Source organism: Chrysemys picta, chromosome 10, assembly GCF_011386835.1.
Source record: "Chrysemys picta bellii isolate R12L10 chromosome 10, ASM1138683v2, whole genome shotgun sequence".
Taxonomy (NCBI): Eukaryota; Metazoa; Chordata; order Testudines; family Emydidae; genus Chrysemys; species Chrysemys picta.
Genome location: NC_088800.1, coordinates 35,850,517 through 35,876,250, shown reverse-complemented (window position 1 = coordinate 35,876,250; position 25,734 = coordinate 35,850,517). Strand labels below are relative to the sequence as shown.

The 25,734-nt window shown below is 40.5% G+C and overlaps 1 protein-coding gene across 4 annotated transcripts in view; it reads right to left on the bottom strand.

The window, feature by feature from the left end:
• The window catches only part of UBE2Q2 (ubiquitin conjugating enzyme E2 Q2), a 73,150-nt gene that overhangs the window by 3,272 nt on the left and 44,144 nt on the right, over positions 1–25,734 (bottom strand). For 2 of the 4 annotated variants that reach the window (XM_005294502.5, XM_065558393.1), the window contains exons 5-12: positions 25,496–25,636; positions 12,578–12,662; positions 9,408–9,468; positions 7,454–7,544; positions 6,714–6,772; positions 4,928–4,976; positions 3,720–3,815; positions 1,486–1,552 (exon numbers count right to left, since the gene is read on the bottom strand). In XM_005294502.5, coding sequence (XP_005294559.1) covers positions 1,486–1,552; positions 3,720–3,815; positions 4,928–4,976; positions 6,714–6,772; positions 7,454–7,544; positions 9,408–9,468; positions 12,578–12,662; positions 25,496–25,636 — 649 coding nt within the window. Of the gene's footprint in view, positions 1–1,485; positions 1,553–3,719; positions 4,066–4,927; positions 4,977–6,713; positions 6,773–7,453; positions 7,545–9,407; positions 9,469–12,577; positions 12,663–25,495; positions 25,637–25,734 lie in introns of all 4 variants that reach the window. The other 2 variants (XR_010590767.1, XM_065558392.1) reach the window with 2 other exon arrangements.

Sequence of the window (25,734 nt, the reverse complement as noted above, 5' to 3'; positions counted from 1 at the left end):
CCTGAAAAACATATCCAAGGTCCAACTGAGACAGAGCTCTCCTGGCTCCCAGTACCAGGTTTTAACCACTGGATCACACCCTGTCCCTAGATGAAGATTCTTTGATAAATAAGTCAGCAAAGCAAGACAGTATAAATAATAGATACAGTAATCCCTCACTTAAAGTTGTCCCGCTTAACGTCGTTTCGTTGTTACGTTGCTGATCAATTAGGGAACATACGCATTTAAAGTTGTGCAATGCTCCACTCTTCCGTTGTTTGGCTGCCTGCTTTCGCCACAGCTGGCAGCCTCCCCACGTCCCCCTCCCCCACCTCCTGCCCACGACAATCAGCTGGCTTGTGGTGTTTCGGAGGCAGGAAGGAGGGGGGAGGTGCGAGGACTCAGCACGCAGGCCCCCCTCCCTCCCCTACATGGCAAGCCAGCTGATTGCACCAGGGCAGGAGGCGGAGAGAGGAGCGAGGACTCTGCGCGCCTCCCCCCTCCCTCCCAAATGCGGCAATCAGCTGGCTTGCGGCGTTTAGAAGGGAGGGAGGAGGAGCCAGGACGCAGCGTGCAAAGTAAAGGGGGAGGAGGTGGGGGGGGGGAAGAGGCGGGTCAAGGGTGGGGGCATGGGTGGAGTGGGTGGGCTGAGGGTTGAGCCCCCCCGCCCCTGGTGCTTGCAGAGTAGGGAAAACTGCCCTGGAACCTAACCCCCCCATTTACATTAATTCTTATGGGGAAATTGGATTCGCTTAACATCATTTCACTTAAAGTCGCATTTTTCAGGAACATAAACTACAACATTAAGTGAGGAGTTACTGTACTTCTCTTTGTAAGAGCCTTGTCAACTTTAAAAATAGTTGACAAGTCTAGGTGAATTGTCTAGTTGCAAAACAATGCCAAATCATGATGTGGGATATTGGGAGCAGATAACTGATCTAGGTGGCTCACTCAAGCTGGAAAGTAGTAATACTAATTTCTAGAGGGAGCCATGTCCACCTTACCACACAACAAGTGAACAGCAACACCAGCTGGTGGCAACTGGTTTTGTATGGGGGAAAGCATACCTCCCCGCCTTCAGAGCCAGACTGAACAGTTTTCAGGCTACACGTTTTAATTTGTACTTTCCATGTATTTTCAACCTTTGATCCTCCCTTCTACTTCATTCTCTCATTGATTATTGCTTTCACTTGTCTTGCACTATATTTAGATAAGCTCTTTGGAGAACGGAAGAGTCTATTTGCTAGAGAAGCATCTAAACATTTCAGGCATAACAAAAAAAAAAAAAAAAATCTGGATAATCAGGGTGGAAACAAAATGCAAAACAGGCCCTTCAATGCATGGGAAGAGGTATAGGCCATTCTTGCTTTATCCCAAATAAACCAGGTAAAAGTTTGTATTGTATGGCAATTATATTAGTTTCAAGAATTATTATCTTTTCCATGCCACTGTGCAATTTGTACAGACAAGAACATACAAAATTGCAAAATGTAAATATTTACATACCATTTTTCTCATGTATTTGTACTAGAGACTTATAGGACTGCTGTGCTCTTGCTAGATTATATTGGTTCTGAAAGAAAAATAAGTCATTTAATACTACCATCAGGAAGCGACACCAAGTCACTTAAGCAAAATACCATAAAGTAACTGTTTGAAAAGTTAGACAGTATTGTAAGTAGAACAAAAAAAATGTCTATTAAGAGGTGCCATGCAAGAAAACAAACTGCAGTCTTAACCTGCAAAATCCATGGCCTCGGGGACTGAAGAGTTGGCTCCCATCATACTAAAAAGCCATGTACAGTGGCTGTGTGATGGGACTTGCTAACTGATAAAATACAGGGCTTCGGGTTTCAAAGTGCATTGTATTAAAGTGCTGTTCTTGCACCTAGCATATTTCACGTCCCCCCCCTAAAAAAAGACTATCTTAAGACATTGCATTCTGAATCATGTACAAGTTAAAAAATATTTTTCCATAGTACCAATACAGGCAAATATTAGGACAGTAATGGTATGGCTACACTGCAATAAAAACACCTCTGGCTGGCCTGTGTCAGCTGACTTGCGCATGAGGGGCTCAGACTGCAGGGCTATAAAATTGCAGTGTAGACCTCTGGGCTCAGGCTAGAGCCTGGACTCTGGGACCCTGAAAGGGGGAAGGACCCCAGAGCCTGGGTTCCAGCCTGAGCCTAGACATCTACTCTGCAATTTTAAAGTCCCGCAGCTGGGGTTCCAGACAGCTGGCAAAGGCCAGCCACAGGTGTTTTATTGCAGTGTAGACATAACATTTCATAGATGAATGACTTTTAGGGTAAGGGACATTCCAGGTGGATAGATTTCAAAAGTCAACCTACCTAACATGTTTAAAAAGATTCTTACTGTCAAACTAATTAGCCATCTTCCACACAAAGCTTGTAATATTAAATATCTGGCTCTGAGGGTGAAAATTTATTTTTAAAAAAGTGGAGCAGGCAGAAGTGCAAATGGCACAGTTTGCATGCACCCAATATCAGAAATGCCTCCAAAGTTTGCAGGCTCACAAATTTGTGCTGGTTCACAAATTTGTGCTACAGTTTGGAGCTGTGAGGCCTAAATAACCTGCAGACCCTAGAACTCCACTTGACCATAGCAATGCACATCTGATCAGTGTTAAATTAGAAACATCCTAAGACAGACATGATGGAAATTAAATGTAGGTTGATAAGAACAGCAAAACTGCTTAACTTTTAACAGTCAATGGACTGGACCAATAGGACAGCGGTCTCCTACCAAAGGGCAAGTAGAAGCAATGGGTAAAATGCATTTTAAGGGTGCCTAAGTGATCTAATTCATTCATAACTTAAGCCCTTATGAAAGGTCCATGGGACTTAGAATTAAGTGCCTAAACCACCTTGAAAGTGGGACCTGGGTAAACATTTTTAAGAATACCTAACAACATGGTTTGTCTCTTGTTTTATGGTGAATTACTAGTCTGTTTCTATGCATACATTATTAAAACACAGAGCAGGTGTCCCCTTAATAGTGGTAAGGTCAGACAACTTTTAGAGTCACATACAAAGATCTATGATAGTTATTTCATTAATTTTTCATCCTTTATTAAAATATTATTTAGTGTTTACCAAAAAGCTTTCTTCAGATACTTTTTCTCAACTACCCAAGAGAAGGCAAAAAGTTGTTTAAAGTTAGTTTGGATACAACAACCTCCCTGTACCAGAGTGACATGCTCCAGAATCTTGCATAGGGATGCAGGGCTCCTCACTCATCCTGGCATGAAAATACAGGATGGATTCAGTTAGCACCAATCAGAATTTAAGAAGGGTTGGAGCCTGTCCTCAGGAGCACAGAGAACTAGGGACAGAGTGACAGACCACTGGTAGGGAAAGTCTTAAGAAGAGTTAACCTTGGGAGAAAGTTCAGGCTGAAGTTTATGTTGTATTAAAATTACTAATAGAAGCCAGAAAGAGGACAGTAGGAGCTTCACCTGCTTCTTTGACCCTTCCATGTAAAAAAAAAATATTTGTCCTCTGGCCCACACACATTGTTCATTTCCAGCAAACTAGCCACAAATACACCAATATGTTTCAGCACACAAAAAGTGAACCAAAAGTTTATATGGACCTTAATTTAATCTTTAAATTTATATTTGAGCTTTCTATAAGAGTCAACATAAAATGGAAAATAAAACAAGTATCTACCCACAACACAAAAATCACTTCAATAATTATACATAATATATTTACCTTATTGGCTCCAAACTGTACTCTGGCTTTTCCTTTGACTAAAGTGGCATTGATCTGCATGATGACCGATTCTATTGAATAGGCACTACTCCAGCCCTAAAGGAAGAAGGAAATACTTCTACAGAATATGTGCTTGTATTCTTACGCTCACCTTGCAAATCCACTCTGGAAAGTATGTTTCTTTTTGCTAAACTCTAGCAAACCATGGTATTTTTGGTTAATAGCTTTTAAAACTATAAAACAATTAGTTATTCCCAAGAGAAACACAAGAAACTAAAGTAAACTATGTTAGCATAAAGAGCTTGTAGGAAAAAGGAAAAAGCCAAGTTGCACACATTTCCAGAATCTGGTAAGACAAAAAACAAAGAAAAACACAACTACATTATAGAATTCTACTCATTTTCAGCTAGCTTTACAATAGCAATTACAGCTTTAAAAGACTGCTTTTAATGACTCAATTAAGCAATTAAATGAGCAAAAAGATCTTGTTTCCACACAGCTGGGCAGCCTCTCTGGCACTGTTTTACCTTTCCAGGGTTCACACAAGTCTCTACTAGACTTTTACAGGAGCTATATTTGTAGGGGAGATGCTGTCCACTGCAATCTTCTTTCCATAGGCAGCAGCTATCTACTCCTAAATTAAAGCTGCTTCAAGCAGCATTCACCGAAGCTCAGCACCTGCACCCCCATATCAGATTTTGGGGGGCAGCTACTAGGGTAGAAGGTGTGGGGGGGCTTCAAAGGAGCAGGACAAAGTGATCTCGCCTTTTACTGGACCTGGGGTTCCCTCTCTCACAGACTCCAGGAATCCACCAAGTTTGGGATGGGGAGAAAGAACAGCACTTCCTGTTTCCTCTCCCTCCCCAGTCCCTCCGCGGTGAAGAGGAAGATCTGATGCAAGTTCAGTAAGGTGACCCTTACAGAGCTCAAGCTTCCTGGACCTTGTTCCCCTACAGCAAGCATGTCCACAGGAATGTATGATTTGGCCCTTTGTTCGTAACAGGCGGTGGTGTTTAAGCTCACATACAAAAACACCTTCTTATTGCTATTCTTAAGAAATATTATTTGTTCTAGTCAGGATGCTAACTGCTATTACAATCACTTTCTCCCCCCCCCAATCTAAGCATTGCACCCTTCCACCATTACTCTTGACAATTAAAAAAACAAATACACAAAGAAAATACAAAAGATTTTGATTTTATATTCACCTGTTTAGTAAGAAGTTCCATGCATAATGCACCCCCACCCAGGACATACCTAAAAATAAATGTTAGATTAGAAATTTTGAATTCAACGTGGCTTTTATTTGGCATCTTTCAAGACCAGTTAGTAAAGAGATTACTATGCAGTCATACCCTCAGGCTGTTATGAGTTAGTCTGTCACACTGTTTGCTCAGCTATAAAAAATTAGCACTTTCAAGGGCAATATATTGCAGTATGTTAGCTATATACATTTATTTATATAGAGCAGAATGATGTCTAGAGACAAGAGAAACTAATTTGCTTTGTCCAACCACAAGGAAAGTCTTAGTGAGAATCAGTGACAGCTAGTCTGGACAGTTTACACAGTCAGAATTGAAAAATGTGGCAGAGGGATGCTATTTTTGAGGGCTCTATTGTAGACATAGTACAAATGGATAGTTTTTTAGAGTTACTTCCAAAAAGGAATGTAACACAATTCCAGCAACTTTACAAGTATGTGCAATGGCCTCCTCTTCACAGAAGAGACAGGCAAGAGGGGCATTCATTATTTAATCTTAAAACTCACCTTCTCAAGCATTTTGTCACTTCTAAACCAAATAACTCCTCAGCATGCACTATACATACTGCGAAGTCACTCTGAATGAACATCAGCAATTCACAACATGCCAGGGCAACAAAGGGAATGGGATGAAGTAACAGGAGTTTTAAGCCCACAAAGTGCAGAATGTTCTCCTTCATCTGGACTATCAGGAGCACACTGGACACATTTCCGAAGCTGGAATTGTGTTACATTCCTCTGCGATAGTCATGAAAAATCTAGACCTTTAGAGCTATTAACCTTTTCTTTACCAGCAATTTTGCATCAGGAAGAATCAGTTTAAGGAAGAGAGTGCGCTTCTAAATGGGTAATGAATGCACTGTTTTCATATTACTTTTTATATATTTATTTGTTGACAGCAGCAGTCATGTCTACAATTCAAAATTACTATTTCTCGAATTAAGGTTGACAATAGGCTACAGCAGAGTCAGAATCAGTTTCCACTAAATTCATAAATTTTTTAAAATAAGAACTGTCACTTACCTTCCTACAACACTGATGCCGAATTCCATCCCATCCCAATAAATATCTTTAAGCTTCCCCAACACCGCCCAGCCAATGTACTTCAGTAATACTCTAAAGGAATCATCCTTAGGAGTAAGAAGGTCATCGTCATCAAGTTTAATGCTTCTGGGCTATGTTTGCACTAACTTTTGCCCTAAAACTCCCCACTGTTACAGAGATGCAGCTCCACCAGTGTGAAAACCAGTACAGACTGGCCAGCAGCGTTATAACCACCATGTCATCTGCTCTGAGCACAGCAGGATTAAATCACATGGAGGTAACGACACTGGCAGTTATCCTTACTGTTACACCTATCATTGCTACTGCCAACGTCAATAGCAGGAAGTTCTAGGGAAAAGAATTAGTGTACACACACACTTTGCAACGTCACAATGGACTAAACCAACACATTTCATATAGGCAGCTAGCTGGAAGCTACTTTAGCTCACTGGTTTGAATTAGCAGTGATTGAGAAGCAAGTCTCGGTGTCTGTCTGTCTCTCATTTCCTGAGTGTTGTCATAGTCTCCTATCTGACAGCAGTTCACCAATATACATTGTGGGGTCTTGCCTTAAAATCCAGTTGTAGTTCCCAGAAATCAAGGGTGTCTTCAGCATAGTTTCTACTACAAAACCTTTTTATACAAGTCAGAGTTTAAAAAAAAAACAAAAAACAAAAAAACAAACTTACCCTCCTGTGAGCACAGGAGATACCACTCGCACAAAGGGTGGATCAAAAGGAAAATTATCCTGAAAAGCACAACAAAGTATAGAGTTAAAAGCTATGCTGCAACACTGATTTCGAATAAGAAAAGGATATTTCAATTTATTCTTTGGGCAATGCATAGTTTATAGAGTTTGAAAAGTTAAATCTTCATCTTGCATTCACGTAGAAGTTTACATTACTTCTACCAGAACATCAGCCTTGGAATGTGACAGTACAGTAATATATTAAAAATCGTATCTGTTTTTGAAAGCTATACCATCATCCTTCAAACAGAGCAGTGGTTCTCAAACTGTGGGTCAGGACCCCAAAGTGGGTCGCCACCCCCTTTGAATGGGGTCGTCATGGCTGGCTTAGATTTGCTGAGGCCCGGGACCAAAGCCTGAGCCCCACTGCCCAGGGCCGAAGCCAAAGCCCGAGGGCTTCAGCCCTGAGCGGCAGGGCTCAGGTTGCAGGCCTGCTGCCTGGAGCTGAAGCCCTTGAGCTTCAGCTTTGGCCCCCCCGCCTGGGGCAGTGGGGCTTGGGCAGGCTCAGACTTCAGTCCCCCTTTCTGGGGTTGTGAAGTAATTTTTGTTGTCAGAAGTGGGTCGCAGTGCAATGAAGTTTGAGAACCCCGAAATAGAGCACATGGCCTACTACCATTTTAAATGATTTCTACATCCAGATAGTAAAAATTTCCTCTCAGTACTCTACTGATACTCATTTACCTTAAATGAGAAGTTGAGCAAAATGTATTCTACACCTTCTTTTTCTTTTAAGACCTGAAGATCACTATGTAACGGGCTGTCAGGATCAACTCTAGGAATTAAACAGGTGGGAAAAGCAAAACAGAATGAAATGAATCATTTGGCTTTCTATAGAAGAGAAATTACCCTTTAAGAGTTCCTTTATCTCCTTTAATGTTCTTGCAGTTTCAATTAACTTTTACAATTCTTAATCAAAGCACAAATGCCAGGTAAACACTCTGCAGTTGAAAGTAGCAGCAAGAAGATTCACTGTGATGTATCATGTTCTTACCATATTTATGTTATTCAAGGATTTGAAATGCGGACATTCAAAATAAAAAACCCTTTTGTTTGAAAATAGTAATTCATTTTCTCGTCACTGAAATTTGGTGTCCTTCTAAAAGTTAAATGCTTTTAAATGAAGAGATTTTTACACTCGTACTCAAACCTTCAATGTTTACTAACTGAACGAGTTACATTTGATGTATAGTGCAGAGTTCTAGATTACCACCGAATCAGAAATTCTGCATCTGTGGCATTAGTAAAGCCAACGGTCTTTGCTATCAGCACAATTTCAACAACCCTGTTTGTTGGCAGACACTGATGGCAGGATTATAAATAGCTAGCAGCCTGGTTATCAATTCTTGCAGTGGTAGGTTAATCCTACCTCAAGAACTGGCATCCCAATAAACTTTTTAGTAAGAACACAGACACAGTCCCTTCCTTGTAAGTTTGGTTACATATGTGCTGGATGCATCAAGCACTTTGCTGAAGACCATAGATATTCCACTGGAAGCCAGTAGCACTTCTCTGAATGCCTACAACCACACTAAGGCTATGTCTACACTGATAAGTGAGTGACAATTTTGTCTTTCAGAGGTGTTAAACCCCCAGAAAGAGTTTTGCCACGACAAGGGCCAGTGTGAACAGAGCCTTGTCAGCAGGAGAACGCAAATGCCACTTGTTGCGGGTGGCAGTTTTTTGACGGCAGGAGAACCGACAAACAGCGGCTATACTGCCCGACTTTTAGCGGCATGGCTGTAGCAACACAGCTGTGTCGCTAAAAGCTGTGTAGTGTAGACAAGCCCTCAAAGAGGGAAACAAGGCTTGTGCTCATGGCAGCTGGGGGTCCATCCAGAGAGGGTGTTCCCTCAAGCAGTTGTTCTGTGTGTCCATGCAGTTCTGGGAGAACCTCATAGCAGTCTGATGGGATCCACTCCATCACTTCTAGGGGACAGATGTAACTAGCTTGGTTTGGGGTATGTTTTTCCTTTTTTAGAGGTTAATCTGTAGGTTAGCATGTTACCCTATCACCAGGGATGATTTCAAGGGAACAGCTCTGGGAATATTTTTTAAGGTAAAAGATATATACATATTAAAAGTATAGATAAAATAGTAATTAAAAGTATAGATGTGTCAGTAGTATTGGCCAACATGTGTAGTAAAAAGCTTAAGATTTTCAATCTTGTTAACATTTCATAGTTCACACACAGGTGATTAGGACTATATCCTGGAATTGTATTTTTTTCATTTTAGGCATATGTCATTGTTGAGTCATAAAAATAAAAGCTGCTAATGCCAGTAAAACAGTTCTGTTCTTTTGTATAACTCAAAAAGGATCAAAACCTATTTATTCTTCAAGTTAAAAAATTATTCAGTACGACAGGTTCACCATTTTGTAAGGGTTTGGGGAGAGAATCTTGGTGGTCAAAAATTATGGTAAAAGAGCACTGGTTTGACAGTGTAAATTCAGGTATATTCTGTGCCAGCTCTACCATGCAGTTCAGTTCAGTCTGCATTAAATTCCAAAGCCCTCTATCCAGGAAGCCTTCACAGTACATTCTAGCTAGACAGTGTCAATTCCATATTGTAATCTGTGTAGCAGCACTAAAATGGGTTCTTTAGGAGAGAGAGTTTAAAAAAAATGTAAACTTACTTTAGAAGTTTAACGTGCCACTCATACAGGCTGTCATTTACAAGTTCCACTGAATAAATCCCTGTGGAAGTATTAGACAAGTTATTTAGGAACCAGAATGTATTGTTCTGAATTAACTGTGTAACACCATCCCAAACAGATTATGTTTTATCATCTTTAATAAGGAAAAGCATATAAAATCTGTTATATCCTTTTAAGTGCCTGACCAGGCCAGTTTGTGGCTATAAGCAACGATTAATCTATCAGATACATCAAGGGATAAGACCCTCAATTCAAGATGTGCTTTCCCTTAGATAACCATAAGTACTTTCAGAATAAGGTTACAAAAACTATCTGTATCTCCTAATAGTTTCAAATGGGAATACCACACAAATCAAGGGTGTCCTTTCCCATTCTAGAATTTTTCTACTTCTGTTTTCTTCATATTTCCTAACATCTATAGCCACATCTCATTCAATGCTGAACAGGCTTCATCTCCTGTACGTATGCACAAAGATTAGTATTATGCACGTTAATCCAAACCAACAATTTCCTAATTTGCAGGTGGGGGCTGATCCAATCAATGTTGCCAGAAAGGTAACCACTGAATAGAAAATAAAAAAAGGGGGTTGCTATCACAGTGGGTAGTGACAGACACTCCAACAGCAAACCAAAAGGATGTCAGTCTCTGGCAGCCTGTAAACGGCATGATTTGGGACTCTGATCTGTGTATGTTTAAACTGTTTATTGTACAAATTAGAATCACAGATTATACTGAGAATGTGCCTGCTGCCTTACATAACTAAACTTCACCATAGCATTTTAAAGGAGTCAGTATATTAAGTACAGGGAATACATAAACAGTCAAGTAAACCTTTTACCGTATAAGGCAAGACTGGTATGTTTTTAAAGATGTAATTTTTATATGGATAATAATCACATAATGACATAGGCAGGAATAGTCTGAAGATTATAATTCCAACAGGAGAGTCTGGTAACTATGCAAGCTGTAGAAATCTCATTCCTTTCTGAAGGAATATATAACTCCAGTAATCACTTCCACCATCTGATTCTTTGATACCCAAGGTTGTGATTTTATCACTGGTAATCAATTATGAGTTATTATTCTAGGATCTTTGCATTTGGAATGGTTAGTGTTGGTGCAAATCTGTGAGCTATGGATGACCAAGCCACTCATCTATCAAAATACACTCTCAGACTTTTCTTATAAAGCTGTGTTCAAACTAGATATGTGGCACCACAGCAAAGACACAGACAAGTGCATGAAGAACTTTTAGAGACCACAATTGTACATTCTCCGCCCTCTAACACCAAGACAATCAGTAGGGAGAAAAAAAAATTATCTATAGGGCTCTCAGGCTACAGCATTCCAGAGTCACATGGTTTCAATACGTTCACTCCACACAGTAGCATAATCTTAGTGAATTGGCCCATTATGCCAGTCTATAGGTGGACAATCTGCTAAACACTTCACAGAGGCATTGAAATAAGGCACCCTGGTCAGTAGTTGCATCTAAAATGACTCAATACCATTAAATCCACCTGAGACAGTGCACATGCATATTTAATGAAGACTTTAGCAACCAGGCTTCCTGCCTTTCAAAAGGATACTGCTCTTGATGGAAATGGCTTTCCTAAAATAAACCTGAAATCCCCACATAGACGGCAAAGCGCACTCCATGACTTAATGCAGATAAGAGAAAATGGCCTAACTGTAGATTCTTCTCAGCCCCACTGACTAGTCTCTACTGGCTTGAAGGGGTAATCTGAACAAAAAGACAGTGATGGATCGTGTCACAAAATGAACACTCAACAGTAGCAGGCAGCATGAGATTAGCACTATTCTGTATGATCAGATCTGTATTTCAAACCAGATAAATATAGGAAATCCACAATAACGTTAAAGTAAATATTCTGAAATGGAACTGAGACAGTCTCAGACTGGTGGTCTGTCTTGTTCAGTTTTGTCCTTTCTTAAATATAAATTAAAATACCAAAGCCACTGAATGAGGGTCAGGCACATTAAAATAAGAAAACTGGCACAGTAACTCAAAATAGGACAGGCAAAATGCAGAGAATGCCTTTAGACAAATCAGAGCAGCAATCATTCTTTTTAATTTACTTGAGAACAAGGCTGCCTATCCTGACAGCTGGGACAGGCATTTTCCTGTCAGACAAGCAAATCCAAAGACTTTTGATCAGGAATTCCCCCTATTCCCACCCTGACATGTACCTGTACTCTTGTCCCTTGTGTGGGCAAGAAATAAGACGTTAGGGCTGAGCCAGTATGGCTATGTTCTGCTCAGGAAGTTACAGCAGATGAATCTACTATAACAACTATATTATAAAACTTCTGCTCACTACAGAAAGCGACCAGACAACACAATCCACTCACCCCACTGTTGTGCTATTTCAGGCAATTTCTATATACGGTGTAAAGAGGATAGCTAGCCTTTATCTGACTAAGCTAATCTATTGGGATAAATGATGAACACTTGTTTACAAAATAAACATACAACCATGGTTTTTCAATAGTTTCAGTAGCTGAAAGGGCAGGACGTGTATGTGCAACACTGTATGCATACAGAAACTGAGCATCAGAGAGTATTATCAAAGGAGAACTGATAGATAAAAATATGGCTAAGACTAAATCTCACTTATTGCATTCAATAGAAAAGGGCTTTTGAATCAAGTGCAATCCCTTGTGTGGCAGGAATATTTAAATTGCTTCAAATGTAACATGCAGTACCACATGACCAGGACAGCACTGCAAGATTTTTGCCCTATGTACCTGGGGTGGGAGGACTAGATCCCAAGAGATGCTGAAAAACCACAATTCCCACTAAAGTCAATGTGATCTGTGGTGTTCAGCATCACCTCTAGACGGCACTCAAGCGGTTATATTAATGCTACTACTGTTAACATGAAATTTTATGTAGCAAAGAAGCCAGGTTAGAAAAATATGAAAGCCAGAAAAAAAATTTTTTGCAGGTGGAATGCTTAAAGAAAATTCAAGTAATTCAACTTCAAAATCTGAAGCGAAGATTAAAAAAAAAAATGCACATAATGAAATAAAGTACAAAACAAAGAGCTATTAGCAGAAGATATTTACCAAGAGATAAAAAGCTTCTGACTTGCATTTCTAAGGAGAGAAATGTAGAGCACCTTACCTGTTTTATAACTCTGTGATCTGTATATATCCCTGAGCTCTTTCATAAGTCGATCTGAAGCCTGGACTGACCCAGACACTGCACCCTAAAATTAAAAAACAGGCAACAGTTAACAGCTTCATTTGTATTACTAATGCTAAAAAAAAAAAACTGTATACTCTCAAAGTCTATGCAACTCTATTAAGGTACCACAAAATGGTAGAGTATATTAAATGTCAGGGTGTCCCCCTCCCGCCGCTCCTGCATCCCACTTACCCCATCTTCCATAGAGCAGGGGGAACACAAGACAGAGGGAGCTTCCAGGCAGCAGCAGCTGCAGCTTTGGTCTGGTCTCAGCTTGCTGATCTAATTAACAAGGCAGTGTACTTCTGACCCCACTCTTCATACTTAAAGGGGAATGCACATCTCTCTCTCACTCACACACACAGGGTGTGTGTCTCGGTCTGCCCTCCCTACTTTCCTGCTGCCTTGTACAGTAGAGTGTGAGAGTTAACCCTTGAGGGTTCCGCCAATTGCTAGTTCATCATTTAGCAGTAAGGCATTCCCTGGAAAATATCCTATCCTCTGACTCCTCCACCTCAACCAAGCTTCACAATCATCATCACTGTGTACCAGTATTAAATTGTTTGTTTAAAACTTAGAGCACACGCGCGAGAGAGAGTGTAAAATATAGTCTTTTGTCTGGTGAACATTTTTTCCCAGGAACCTAACCCCCTCATTTACATAAATTCTTATGGGGAAATTGGATTCGCTTAACATCGTTTCGCTTAAAGTCGCATTTTTCAGGAACATAACTACAACGTTAAGTGAGGAATTACTGTACCATTGGACCTCTGTGAGTACGAGTTCTGATCATGACATGCAGGAAATTATCTTTCCCCTTCTTCCCACTGACAAGTTCTTATAACTCAACTGAATTGATTTTGCTCAGAGTTCTAAAAGGAATTAATCTTTGATTCAAGATCAAGCACTGAAAATTTCTGCACAAAAGGAATTTTGAAGTTTATGAACAACTAAGAGAAGAGGCCACCCCACCGAAAGTTGTCTGTTAAAGTGAGGCAATGTAGTAGAAGATGTAGATATACACACGCATGTGCACGTTGTGTTGAAGTACAATTCATAAAATAAAATAAAAGCAGTTTATTGTAGTTTAAATACTCTTAAGTTTATAAATGCTGTGATTTAAGTACTCTTCCTTTTCTCAATTAGTTGTTTTTTTGTCCTCCAGACCCCCAATGTTTACCCAGAAAACTGTGAAGTTTGTTTTTTTGCACCCAATTTTCATGCATTTTTTAAAAATTTGTAACAAACATCAATCAATTCCCAGGAAATCATAAAGACCAAACATTGAATTCTGTGAAGCCTATCTTTATTTTATAATTTCAATGGATATCATAAATATTTATTTTTAAGCATGTTTTTCTATTTTTATCTATTTAAATGTTCAGTTACGGGAAATTATAGGATGGTGGTAAAATAATGGTCAACCCCCATTGTTTTGTGACAGTAGATGTTGAGATTAAAAAAGTTAAAGCTTTTAACAATGATAAACACAAATTGTCAACATCACATGTCAAAATATACAAACTATATTATATCCTTAAATCAAACTTCAACAAGTTCTTAGGCAGAGTAAAAAAAAAAAAAAGTTGCTTATCTGTAAATTTCTTTTATCAATGGGAATATATTTTGTCGGTTTGTGTGTACAGTGAAATATACTGATAATCTGGCCTTCCAAGCCTACCTATACAGTATACCCGTAAAGCACTTGTAGCGTAGACATGGCTCTTGTCTTTCAACCCAATCTATTATATTGTACCAGTGAACACATCAGATGAAGAAAATGCAGGGGCTCTGTAAAATTGCCCATAAATGTAACTGTTATTAATTCCCCTTTTCAGAAGTAATCAGCTCCTTAGAAAAGGGCTGCTAAGATTATGCAAAGTGTATTGTATTATTGCTCACTTCAGACACACAGGAATGACATTTCAGATTCTTGCCTAGATTTACAAACCTGATACCTCATTCAAACTCCTCAATTCTTGTCCCAGGAAATTGGAGAGAACCCCTTACATTAAATGTCAGATGAGTTTGGATATATAAATCTCTAATGATGAGTTCATTAGAAAAGTACCCCATATACTCATTCATAAACCAAATTTTTTTTAGTAAAAAAGGGAAGCACCAGAGAAGGGGGTCGGCTTATGAATGGGTGTAGAGAGGGAGAGGTGGGACACAGCCCCTCCCCCCAACAGAAGGAGCAAGGAGAGGCAGCACAGCCAGCAGAGAGGAGGCGGGGCCAGAGTCTCTCCGCTTCTGGCCACCCTGCTCTCTCCCCAGTCTCCAAAGCAGCTGCAGCTCCGGGGCTGGCAGGCTGCAGCCGCACCGGTTGGCCCCGCCCCCCAGAGCAGGCTGTGGCCGCGCTGCCCGGTCTGGCCCACCGGAGCAGCTCCAGCCAGGCCAGAGACATCCTCCCCTGGCCCTCCCCAGATAAGGTGGGAAGGGATGGGAAGGGGAGAGTGTGGGGGTCCCGGGCTAGGGCTGGGGTTATGTGGGGGGTGGTCACAGGGGTTACTCCCCTGACTCCCAGTTTCTCCCCCCAAAAAAGTTTCCACACCAGCTGCTGTCCTGGCCTGACAGGGTAAGCAGCTGGTGCGCCGAAACAATTTGTTTACTTAGGTTTACCTCCGTGCCTGCGGACGCTGGAGGTAAACAAACCATCTCGGCCCACCAGCAGCTTATACTGATGGCCCGGGAGCCAAAGTTTGCTGACCCCTGAATTATAGGGTCGGCTTATAAACAGGTTATAAAAATTTTCCATTTTTACTTATCCATCCTGTGGGGGTCCGCTTATAAATGAACCAGCTTATGATCAAGTATATATGGTATGAACCGCTTTATGAAGCTAAGGCAAACTTACCACAACTATTCAGTGAATTAAAAATATATATATATATATATATGATTGGGACTTATTTAGAAGCCTCTTCCTGAAACTGAGCACAAAGTGGGGGATAGTAAATAAAATGTGGTTTCACTCAATTTATATTTCCATTAATGAGAGCCAAGCATACAGGCACACTTTTCAGTTTATCAGTAGCTGAACTCAGATAACAGAAGTCTGATGGGATAATCTTTCTCTAGGAAAGTGGCTGCTACCTAAAACTGAGAGAAATTAATGGTGTTTGAAGATCCAGAGGATGTGGGGGAAAGGAATAATGGTTGTGAGGTTTCACTCCATCTTCTTTATGAAAATATACTTATGATATGACTGACATAACTGAGATATACTTTATGCAAGATGGGTCTTGTAAGGTATCATTGGAAAGGTTATGATTTACTGAATGTGATTATCCAATTTGTATGAATGTATCATTTATGTATCTAAAGTTAGAAATATGGACTATGTAACAATTACAACTGGGTGTGTATTGGGAAGACATCCACCAGACGACAGGCCATCAAATCTGATGAGCCATCAGAAAGGAACAAAACCATGAAAATACTAATCTCTCTCCCTCCTGGGAGGCATCAGGGACAACTGTGACACTACAAGGTCAGGTGGTCTCATTATCTGATATTAAACATTACCTGGGACTTTTTGTAACTTTCCCCTGGAAGGGAAGGGGGTTAAGTTTGGAAAACGAATAGGATTTACATAAGGCAGGAATCCTTTAAGGATGGGGAGAAAGGCAAATGCGACTTCTCCTCTCCATGGCCTGTCTGGAGAAACTGCTAAAGCCACCTGAAGAGAAGGCAGAGTGGAGTCCAGCCTGAGACAAGGGTCCAATCTGAAAAGAAATATAACTGGAACTCTAAACTACAGAAACTTTGCAACCTGTCTAAAATAATAATATGGGTAAGAAATTACATTTTGTAACCTGTTTCTTAAGTATATTGAGCTTAGCTTGCATACTTTGTTTTATTTGTTCAGTAAACTGCTTTGTTCTGTCTTTTATCTCTTATATTCACTTAAAATTCACCTTTTGTAGTTAATGAACAAAACAAATTTTATTATTTAACCCAGTTTCTAGAATTTCTAACTGGGGGGGCGGGGGAGTCGTGCACATCTCTCTTCACCGTGAGGAAGAGGGCAAATTTTATGAGCTTGCACTGTACAAGTATTTCTCTACAGTGCAAGACAGTAGTATTTTGGGTTTGTCTCCCAACAGGGGTGGGCACATGAGTGCTGGGGGAGCCATCTCACACAGAGCTGATTTCAGTCTGTAGCTGCAGTGGGATGCGGCCCTACGTGCGTGTATGTGCTGCAAGAGGCCAGAGAGCTTAATTCAGCAAAGCAGTAAGAGGGAAGGAACCCAGGCTGATTGAGCAGGGGAGGCTCAGTTAAACCACAGCACATCAGGTGGCAGCTCACCCGTCACAATGGCTTCCTTACTTTGGATGAAAAAGACAAATTTGAAAACTCAAAAGCCACACCTGGTAATGTTAGCTTTTTTCCCAATCCTCTCTCTCCCACTAAACACAAAATGTGTAGAGCAGGGATGGGCAAACTTTTGGGTGCGAGGGCCACATCTGGATGGGGAAATTGTATGCAGAACCATGAATGTAGGGCTGGGGCAGGGGGATGGTGTGCAAGGTGTGGGAGGGGGTGCGGTGTGCAGGAAGGGGCTCAAGGCAAGGGGTTGGGGTGCAGGAGGGGTTCATGGTGCAGGCTCTGGCCCGGTGCTGCTTACCTCGAGCGGCACCGGGGTGGCAGCGGCACGCAGTGGGGCCAAGCATGTCCGGTAGTGGCTCCTGGGGGTGGGGTAGGCGGCTACACTGCGTGCTGCCCTCGCCTGTGGGTACCACCTCTGAAGCTCCCATTGGCCGCAGTTCCCTGTTCCCGGCCACTGGGAGCTGCAGGGGTGGTGCCTGCAGGCGAGGGTAGCGCACGGAGCCCTCTGTCCCCCCCCAGGGGCCGCAGGGACGTGGTGCCAGGCACTTCTGGAAGCAGCACGGGGCCAGGGCAGTCAGGGAGCCTGCCTTAGCCCTGCTACACCATGGGGCTGGCAATCCTGCGGGCTGGACTGAAAGCCTTGACAGGCCAGAGCCGGCCCGCAGGCCATAGTTTGCCCTCCCCTGGTGTAGAGGCTAGAATACATGCAAACAGTCAGGATAAATATGTAAAACTCAAACTTTAATGTCTTTAAACTTTTAAATGATAACCAGAATTCAAAGCAAAACCTAGAAAAAGAGGAACTTCATGTTTACCTAGCACTCCACTTAAGACCAAATTTATTATCAGCATAAAACACATCTATGTAGTGTAAGGTATGGATTTTAACATTCAGTATTTTCCTGTACTTGAGTGGTTTATCCTGATTTTTCACCCGAGTTTTGGACTAAACAGCTTTTGTAAAACCCAGGAGCTTTTCAGGTAAAAAAGGTAAAAAACAAACCCAAAGGGCTTATGGATGGCAAAGCATTCCTCCCATGAATGCAGAGAGCTAGTAACCCTCCTCGTGTGTGTGGAACAAGCTACACAAGCAAAAGTACTGGGAGCTCTTGCTGGCACCGCTATGTCTGTCAGGGAACACAGCTTTTCGCAGCCCTGACAGATACAGCTATGTCAACAGAAGTCCATAGTGTAGACATAGCCAAAGGGTATTACTCTTGGGCCATCCATCTTAGCATTCCATTGGATCTGCATACACAAACTGAAATTCCACTCATTTTTCTTAATACATAGGACTTGTGAAATATGGTCTGCAATTAGGCATGTAGACAGAGGCAGAGGCTCCGCTGAAGCTCTGTCTCCTTTCATTTGGTTTGCACAGGTACACAATAAGGAGGCAATACTTCAAAAGGAACCATGGTTCACTGTCCAGGTAAAAAGGGGTTTTTCCAACTCCTCCTCCCAAATACCCTCCTCTTCTGGTCACCCATGGAGGAAGGGCACAAGTCCCTCTGCTGACCTGGTCAGACCCTCCCTGTTTCCTAGATGGACCAGGTAAACCTTCTGTGTGCATTGTGGAGTGGGGAGAGGGAAGGGAAGCCTTTACAGTGGCAACTGACTACTTGTCTCCATTAAGCCAGACAAAGACCCCACCCCTTAATATGCAATGGGGGCATTCTGCAGTAGCCTTTGCCTCACTAGTTGACGTAACTGGGCAGAGAAGAGAGTTCTATTGCTATTTAGCAGTTGAACATGGATGGAATTTTAAAGATACAGCTTCTATATGGAATCTCTAGTGGGTATTAGATGAAAGTTCAGACTGCAAAATGAAGCACTCAAGTCTGTAAATGCAAAAGTTAAGGTTGTCTGTGCAACCTGAACTCACAAGGGGACAGAGTTGTGATACAGGGTTGGGTGGTTTAATAGGTGTTGGTTGAGAGGAGCACTACCATATGTGCTGCAGAATAGGAACAATATATAGTGAATGAGAGGGGATCATCAGGAAGTGCAACGTCCACATAGGCCACACACTGAACGAGACAGCTTTTTCATATTTATCCTTTATCTTCCCAGAGCACAATCTAACTATAATCTTTAAGGTGATTTTTCTTTAGAGCATCTTAGTTCTGTCATGTTCATTTTTAAGATGTGCAGGAACATGAACAGGAAGAGGAGGAGCAAAAAAACAGCTGGCCATTTAATATTTAAGTGACAGCTGTTGAAGTGGGGGTGTCTTGAAGTTTACACAGGTAAGGTAAGCTAAGAGTACGATCTTTTAAAGAGTTGTTAATTAAGCTTTGCTTGTTCAAAAAAATCAGAAGAAGTTAGGTCAGGTGGACATGGTACAAAGGAAGCATGTTATAGAATATGCCACTGCCAATGCTCTTTGCAAATGAGATACTGTTGCAACAAGAGGAACTTGAATTGCTCATTTACTATAACGGAAACCGGGGGGGGGGGGGGGGGGGATGATTCCCATGATTGAAATGGGGGAGGGGAAAAAAAACCCCCAGTGGTTATAACCTACTTAGGAAGGATCGAGTGGGCAAAAGAGGAAGGGAGTGGCCCTCTATGTCAAAAATGGCATTACCTGTTTCTGAGTGAGTCACTGATAAGCGTTCAAGATCACTTTTATTCCAAGTTATGTATCAATGTCCCACAGATAAAATACAAGATGGGTATTAGCTGGTGTATACTACAGACCTCAAAAATCACACCCGAGAACAGGAATACCAGCACCTTATGCACCTACTATATCTAGAACATCAGGGAAAGAAAGCTGCATGATCATGGGAACTTCAATTTGAGTAACACATGCTGGAAGTCACATGTTGACAGTACTCAAACATCCTTGGAATTTCTAAATACTATATATGACAATTTCCTAACTCAAGAAGTGTTGCATCCAGCACAATGGAATTCTATATTAGATCTCATCTAGACAGATAAAAAAGGAACTGATCACAGAACTAAAAAGTAATGGTAGCTTAGGTACAAGTGATCATGACTTTATCTTTGCACATTATAAATTTAAATCAAGTCCAGAACAGCGATATATAGATAGTTGGTATTCTAAAAGAGCCAATTTCACAAAGCTGAAAACAAAGGGACAGAGAATTTAAATCAGAAAAATGTGAATGATCATTGGAAATTGTTTAAGAATACTTTACTAGATGCCAAAAAAGCCACAATCCCAAAATCAAGGAAGGAGATCATACTGGTTAAAAACCGATCTGGTTTAGAGGGGAAGAGAAGGCAACTATAAAAAATAATATACAATATATCAAAACAAGTAGAAGAAAACGGAAGTTGATAGTAATGAATATAAATCAGAAGCTAGGAATTGTAGAAAAATTGATAAGGGAAGCAAAGAGACAAGGAGAAATCTATGGTCAGAAGAGGTAAAGGACAATAAGGATTTTTTTTTTTAAAGTACAACAGGAACAAAAAGTCATAAGAATGGTATTCGTCCACTGCTAGATGATTATGGTCCAATTACAACTAATAATGCAGAAAAGGGAGATGTTCAATAAATATGTCCACTATATGTAAATGATGGTTTCTCTGTAACTTGAAGTCTTTAAATCATGATTTGAGGACTTCAGTAACTCAGCCAGAGGTTAGGGGTCTATTACAGGAGTGGGTGGGTGAGAAGGTCAGACTAAATGATCTAATCTTAAAGTCTAGGAGTCTGTGTAGTGATATAAAGTGGATAACACTTTCCATTCCACTAGTATCTCAGGAAGATTTTAAACAGCAGCTACTAAAGTTAGTTTAAAAATCAGCAGGTCCAGATCGCCAGCTTTTTCAATACTCTTGGATGCAAGTTGAGGCGCTTGCTTGGACCATTAATGCTGATTTTCAATAAGTTCCAGAAGACTGGAAGAAAGCTAATGTTGGGGAAACAGGATGACCCAAAGTAATTATAGGCCTGTCAGTCTGACACTGATGCTTGGCAAGATAACAGAGCGGCTGATACAGGACTTGATTAATACAGAATTAAAAGGAAGGGGATATAATTAATGCCCATCAACGTGGGTTTATGGAAACTAGATATCAAACTCACTTGTTATCTTTTTTATGATAATATTAAAAGTTTGGGTGATAAAATAGTATTAATGAAACACACTTAGATTTGTGTAGGCATTGACTTGGTACCACATGACATTTGACTAAAAGACTATAACTATATAAAATTAACATGGCACATATTAAATGGATTAAAAACTGGCAGCTGATACATTTCAAAATGTAACTGTAAACAGGGAATCAAACAGGTGCGATTCCAGTGGGATCCCACAAGGATTGGTTTCTGGCCCCATGCTATTTAACATTTTTAATCGATGACCTGGAACAAAACGAAGTAACTAATAAAGTTTGAGGATGACAAAAACTGGGGAGTAGTAAATAAGAGGACAGGGCACGGATGCAGAGCAATCTGGATCACTTGGTATTCTGGGCACAAAACCAATATGCATTTTAAATATGGCTAAATATAAATGCATACATCTAGGAACAAAGAATATAGGACATACAGTATTTACACAATGGGGGACTATCCTGGAAAGCAGTGACTCTGAAAAAGATTGAGGTCATGGTGGATAAACAACTGAACACAAGCTCTCAGTGCAATGCTGTGACCAAAAAGAACTAATGCAACCCTTGAATGCATGAACAGGGGAAACTCTAGCAGGAGTAGACAGGTTATTTAATTTCTATATTTGGCATTAATGTGACTGCTGATGGAATGCTGTGTCCAGTTCTGGTGTCCACAATTCAAGAAGCATGTTAAACAATTGGAGAGGTTACAGAGAAGAGCCATGAGAAAGATTAAAGGCTTAGAAAACATGCCTTATAAGGAAAGACTCAAAGAGCTCAAACTATTTTGCTTACAGAGAAGGTGAACTGATAATAGTGTACAAGTACCTACATGAGGAACAGATATTTAATAATATACTCTCCAATCTAACAGAGAAAGGTACAACATGATCCAATGGCTGGAAGTTGAAGCTAGACAAATTCTGATGGAAAATAATATGTATTTTTTTAAACAGTGAAGGTAATTAACCACTGGAACAACTTACCAAGGATCGTGGCGGACTCTCCATCACTGACAATTTTTAAATCAAGATTGAATGTTTCTCTAAAAGATCTGCTCAGGGAATTATTTTGGGGAAGTTCTATGACCTATGTTATACAGGAAGTCAGACTAGATGATCATGATGGTGGTCTCTTCTGGCCTTGGAATCTATCAATCTATGAAAAACAGCACAAAGCAACCAATGAAACTCTGGATTCCAATACCCACTTGGTGCTGTGCTGACTGTCAGAAAGCCCTTACTAAATTAAACTGCAGAGAAACTTGAAACATAAAATACGGGTGGACTGGTACAGAGTTTTATTTGGGATCCCAAATAAAACTAGTTATAGTTATAGTTATCATCTGCCTCCTCCTTGTAACATTAAATTATTTCTAATTTGAATGTTTGATGGGTATTAAAAATGTGATTCCTTTTTCTAATTCCATCTGTACTTGTTTGTTTTGCCATCCTCTGAAGATAAAGTGAACAGTAATTGTGTAAAAACAAGGTAGGAATTTGGGATTTGCCTTTGTGCCTCAATGCACTGAGAGAATTCTCCATCATACTGTGCTATAAGAAAAGAAAGCCTAATGCCAAAGAATTTAGAATCAAAGTTCATTTTTTCTTAGTATGTTGGGCACATTGCTCACCATTTTAGAATCAACATTCTGCTATGGTTCCACCATCTGCTGTCTAGTAGTGCAGCAGTGGACATTAATGCAAGTATGAGATTAATTAATGCAAGTTCTCTTTTGCTCAGTGGTGGATCTGTAGCTTTCAGATCTCAACTCCAAAGGAACAAAATCTTTTAAGGCATTTAACCAGAACAGGAGCTACTATTTCTGGTGACCCACACAAATACTGTGGCTCCTTACAGGAGTTGAATACACCATTCCCTGGGCTCAGATGACCTTGTTGATGCTGGTGCATAAACAAGAGTGTGTTGGCATGAGAAAAAGCTATTATGTAAGTTGAAGCTGCAGCTGTGGAACGCCCCCCCCCCCCCAAAAAAAACAACAACCAGCAATGTTCATTTCAGCTCCAAAAGAGAGAAGAGGAAAGCCAACGTTTGCCAAATGGAAGTACAAAATCTGTAAGGAAAGAAAATTCACAGCTTAACCATAAAGAATAAAATTAACACTATGGGGGCCTATTTTCAACTCCATTTAATTTCCACGGACAGAGTGACTGGATTGTGTCACCTCACACTGCTGTGCAAGTTTGTTTTTTTAATTACAATTATTGTACCATCATCATGAGAGCATGAATTTTAGATATACATATTCCTTTAAGTGGTGTCTATCCTGAAGCTCTAAGTGGTTGTACACAGTTTAAAAAAAAGAAGAACTCAAGCTTTAAATGGTCAAGTCCTTGGATGGCAAAAGCAGAGTTCAGTTTGACTTGTTTTAAAGATCGAAAGTTAGGGATAACATTCTGAACTGCATAACTTTCTGATCCAAGAACCTGAAGTCAGAGTATGGGAATATAGAAGAATCACTCAACAAAAAGCACAGTGCCCTCCATTCAGCCACTCTATTTCCTTCAATCCACCACCTTAAGAAAAGCACAACTCAGAATGCTCCACCAGGCTTAACAAATTCAACCAGTGTCAGACTGATGCAGGGACAGGAGCAGTTCTAGTTGAGGAACCTTCATGGTGGATACCCTGCAACTGAATCACTCCATTTTGGAAAAGCAGGGTGCAGTGCCTCCACTTATTTTAAAGTGTGATGGTACTGAACAGGAAGAAGCTGTCTCAAGTAGCCAGATCCTAAACTATCTAGGGCTTCATTGGTGTCACAGGCTAACAAATCACAAGAAAAGCTTAAAATAGATCTGGATATGTCCCAGCTACTGAGATTGTATTATTGGTTCCAGTCATAAGCAGCACTTTTTGTCCAATATTTTCATTCTAGACAGATGACAGTCTCCAAATACTCACATCTACTGAAATACCAACAGCAAATTAAAGATTCTTTATGAGTGGGACAGTCATGATAAAGATTTAGGGACAACACAGCTGGAGTATGTAGAAGGTCCTCAAAAAAGCATTAAAGAAGATACTATATTGAACCAACTATATTTTATTTTATAGCAATCATGCCGTGGTCTCTAATCTAATTTCCATTTCTTTAGCAGGAGTCTTGGTTCCAGGAACAGAAGGTTTCAAAAGCTGTTTTATTTGAATCACCTCAATTTAAAAATCAAGAAAAAAAATCTTGATCTGGAGAGGTTATGCTAATTTTTAGTAAGAAAAGAAACTCCCCCATAAAAAGAACTGTCTATTTCATTAACGGGTCATAGAATTCCCTCCCAGAATGAACCTGTGGGAGATGGAAGATTATTTGGCAGACAGTGTGATTCGCTACATGAAGTTCCCAAGCCTCTGAGGAGAGGATAGATGATACACGGCTAAGCAGTGCTTTTACTGCTATATTTTCTGGGGATATTTCTGCTGGCTTTCCAAAGGATGATACCGTAGATAACTGCTCTCAGTTCTGCCTCCTGAAAGTAATACCTACAAAACTAACACCTCAACTGCACAGTGAAATTTCCACCATCAGAAAGAAGGAAGGTGTTGTGCAGCCTACAGCTTGCCTTCTGTGGTTATCAAATAGATTTTGCTAGTAGTCAAGCTTCTTTGATATACTCTGTGCCAAAGTGGAGAGGGTGATAGGACTCCAGTTTTTTTTAAATTTTTAAATAAAGTACACAAATGTGTAAAAATACTTCAGAACGTGTAAAACTGCAAGTACTGACTGCATTAGAGATTACTGTACTTTGCCTTTTGTATCTTTAATTGTTCTAAAGAGGTATGAGCAACAGCTCTCGCTTACAACCTAGCTGCTTCCTGTTGATCCTGCAGAGAAAACAGTCCTCCTATCAGAGGAGGCAAGTAGGAGACAGACTAGGGAGAAGGAAAACCAGCTAGCTAGATACCTCTGGCAAGAAACCTAAGAAATGTTATGAAGTGTGAAAAATGGATTTGGTGTAAGTTTTTTCACTCTCACCAGTGTGAAAGTTGTTTTTCAGCTGAAATGCCAGAAATTCTTTGATCTACCTTACAAAACAATTTCAATTTAAATTGGCATTTTCCAGCTCAGATGAAAGAGGGCACGCCATGGAGCACTTTGAAGTTGTCACAGTGCCTCTCTGGAATCCAGGCTTCTAGCAAAACCCCTTCAGAGCGAAGGATTTTGAGAAGACATTAGGGTAGTGATCAGTTCGCTTTGGAGTTTTAGAAGTCTTTTACCAAACCAGCTTAACGGAGTTTAGCTTCTCCTCTTAAGTTTCATGGCTTGAGGCTTCTTTTCCTAATACATGGTAGAAGTCAGCTACAATGTTTGCATACACAGTAGCAACATTTATTTGCTAGATATATGTAGCACTGGGTTCTGCTGCAGTGTAAGTGTATTAAGTCCAATACCTAGGTACACTTACATTTAGGTGGTCTTGTCTTTGATTCTTTCTGATTTTTTCTAAAATTGCAAGGTTCTCTTTTTCAATGCCTTCATCCTCAGATTTCTTTCCATCAACAGGCTCTTCCTCCTTCATGTCATAGTGATCTAGGTCTTCAATGTCCTACAAGATGGAGGAAAATTCACTGAAACACATGAACTGCAAAGTCCAGTTAGCACAAAAGATTGCTCTCCATGCTGGGGTTTCTGGGGCATAGATGG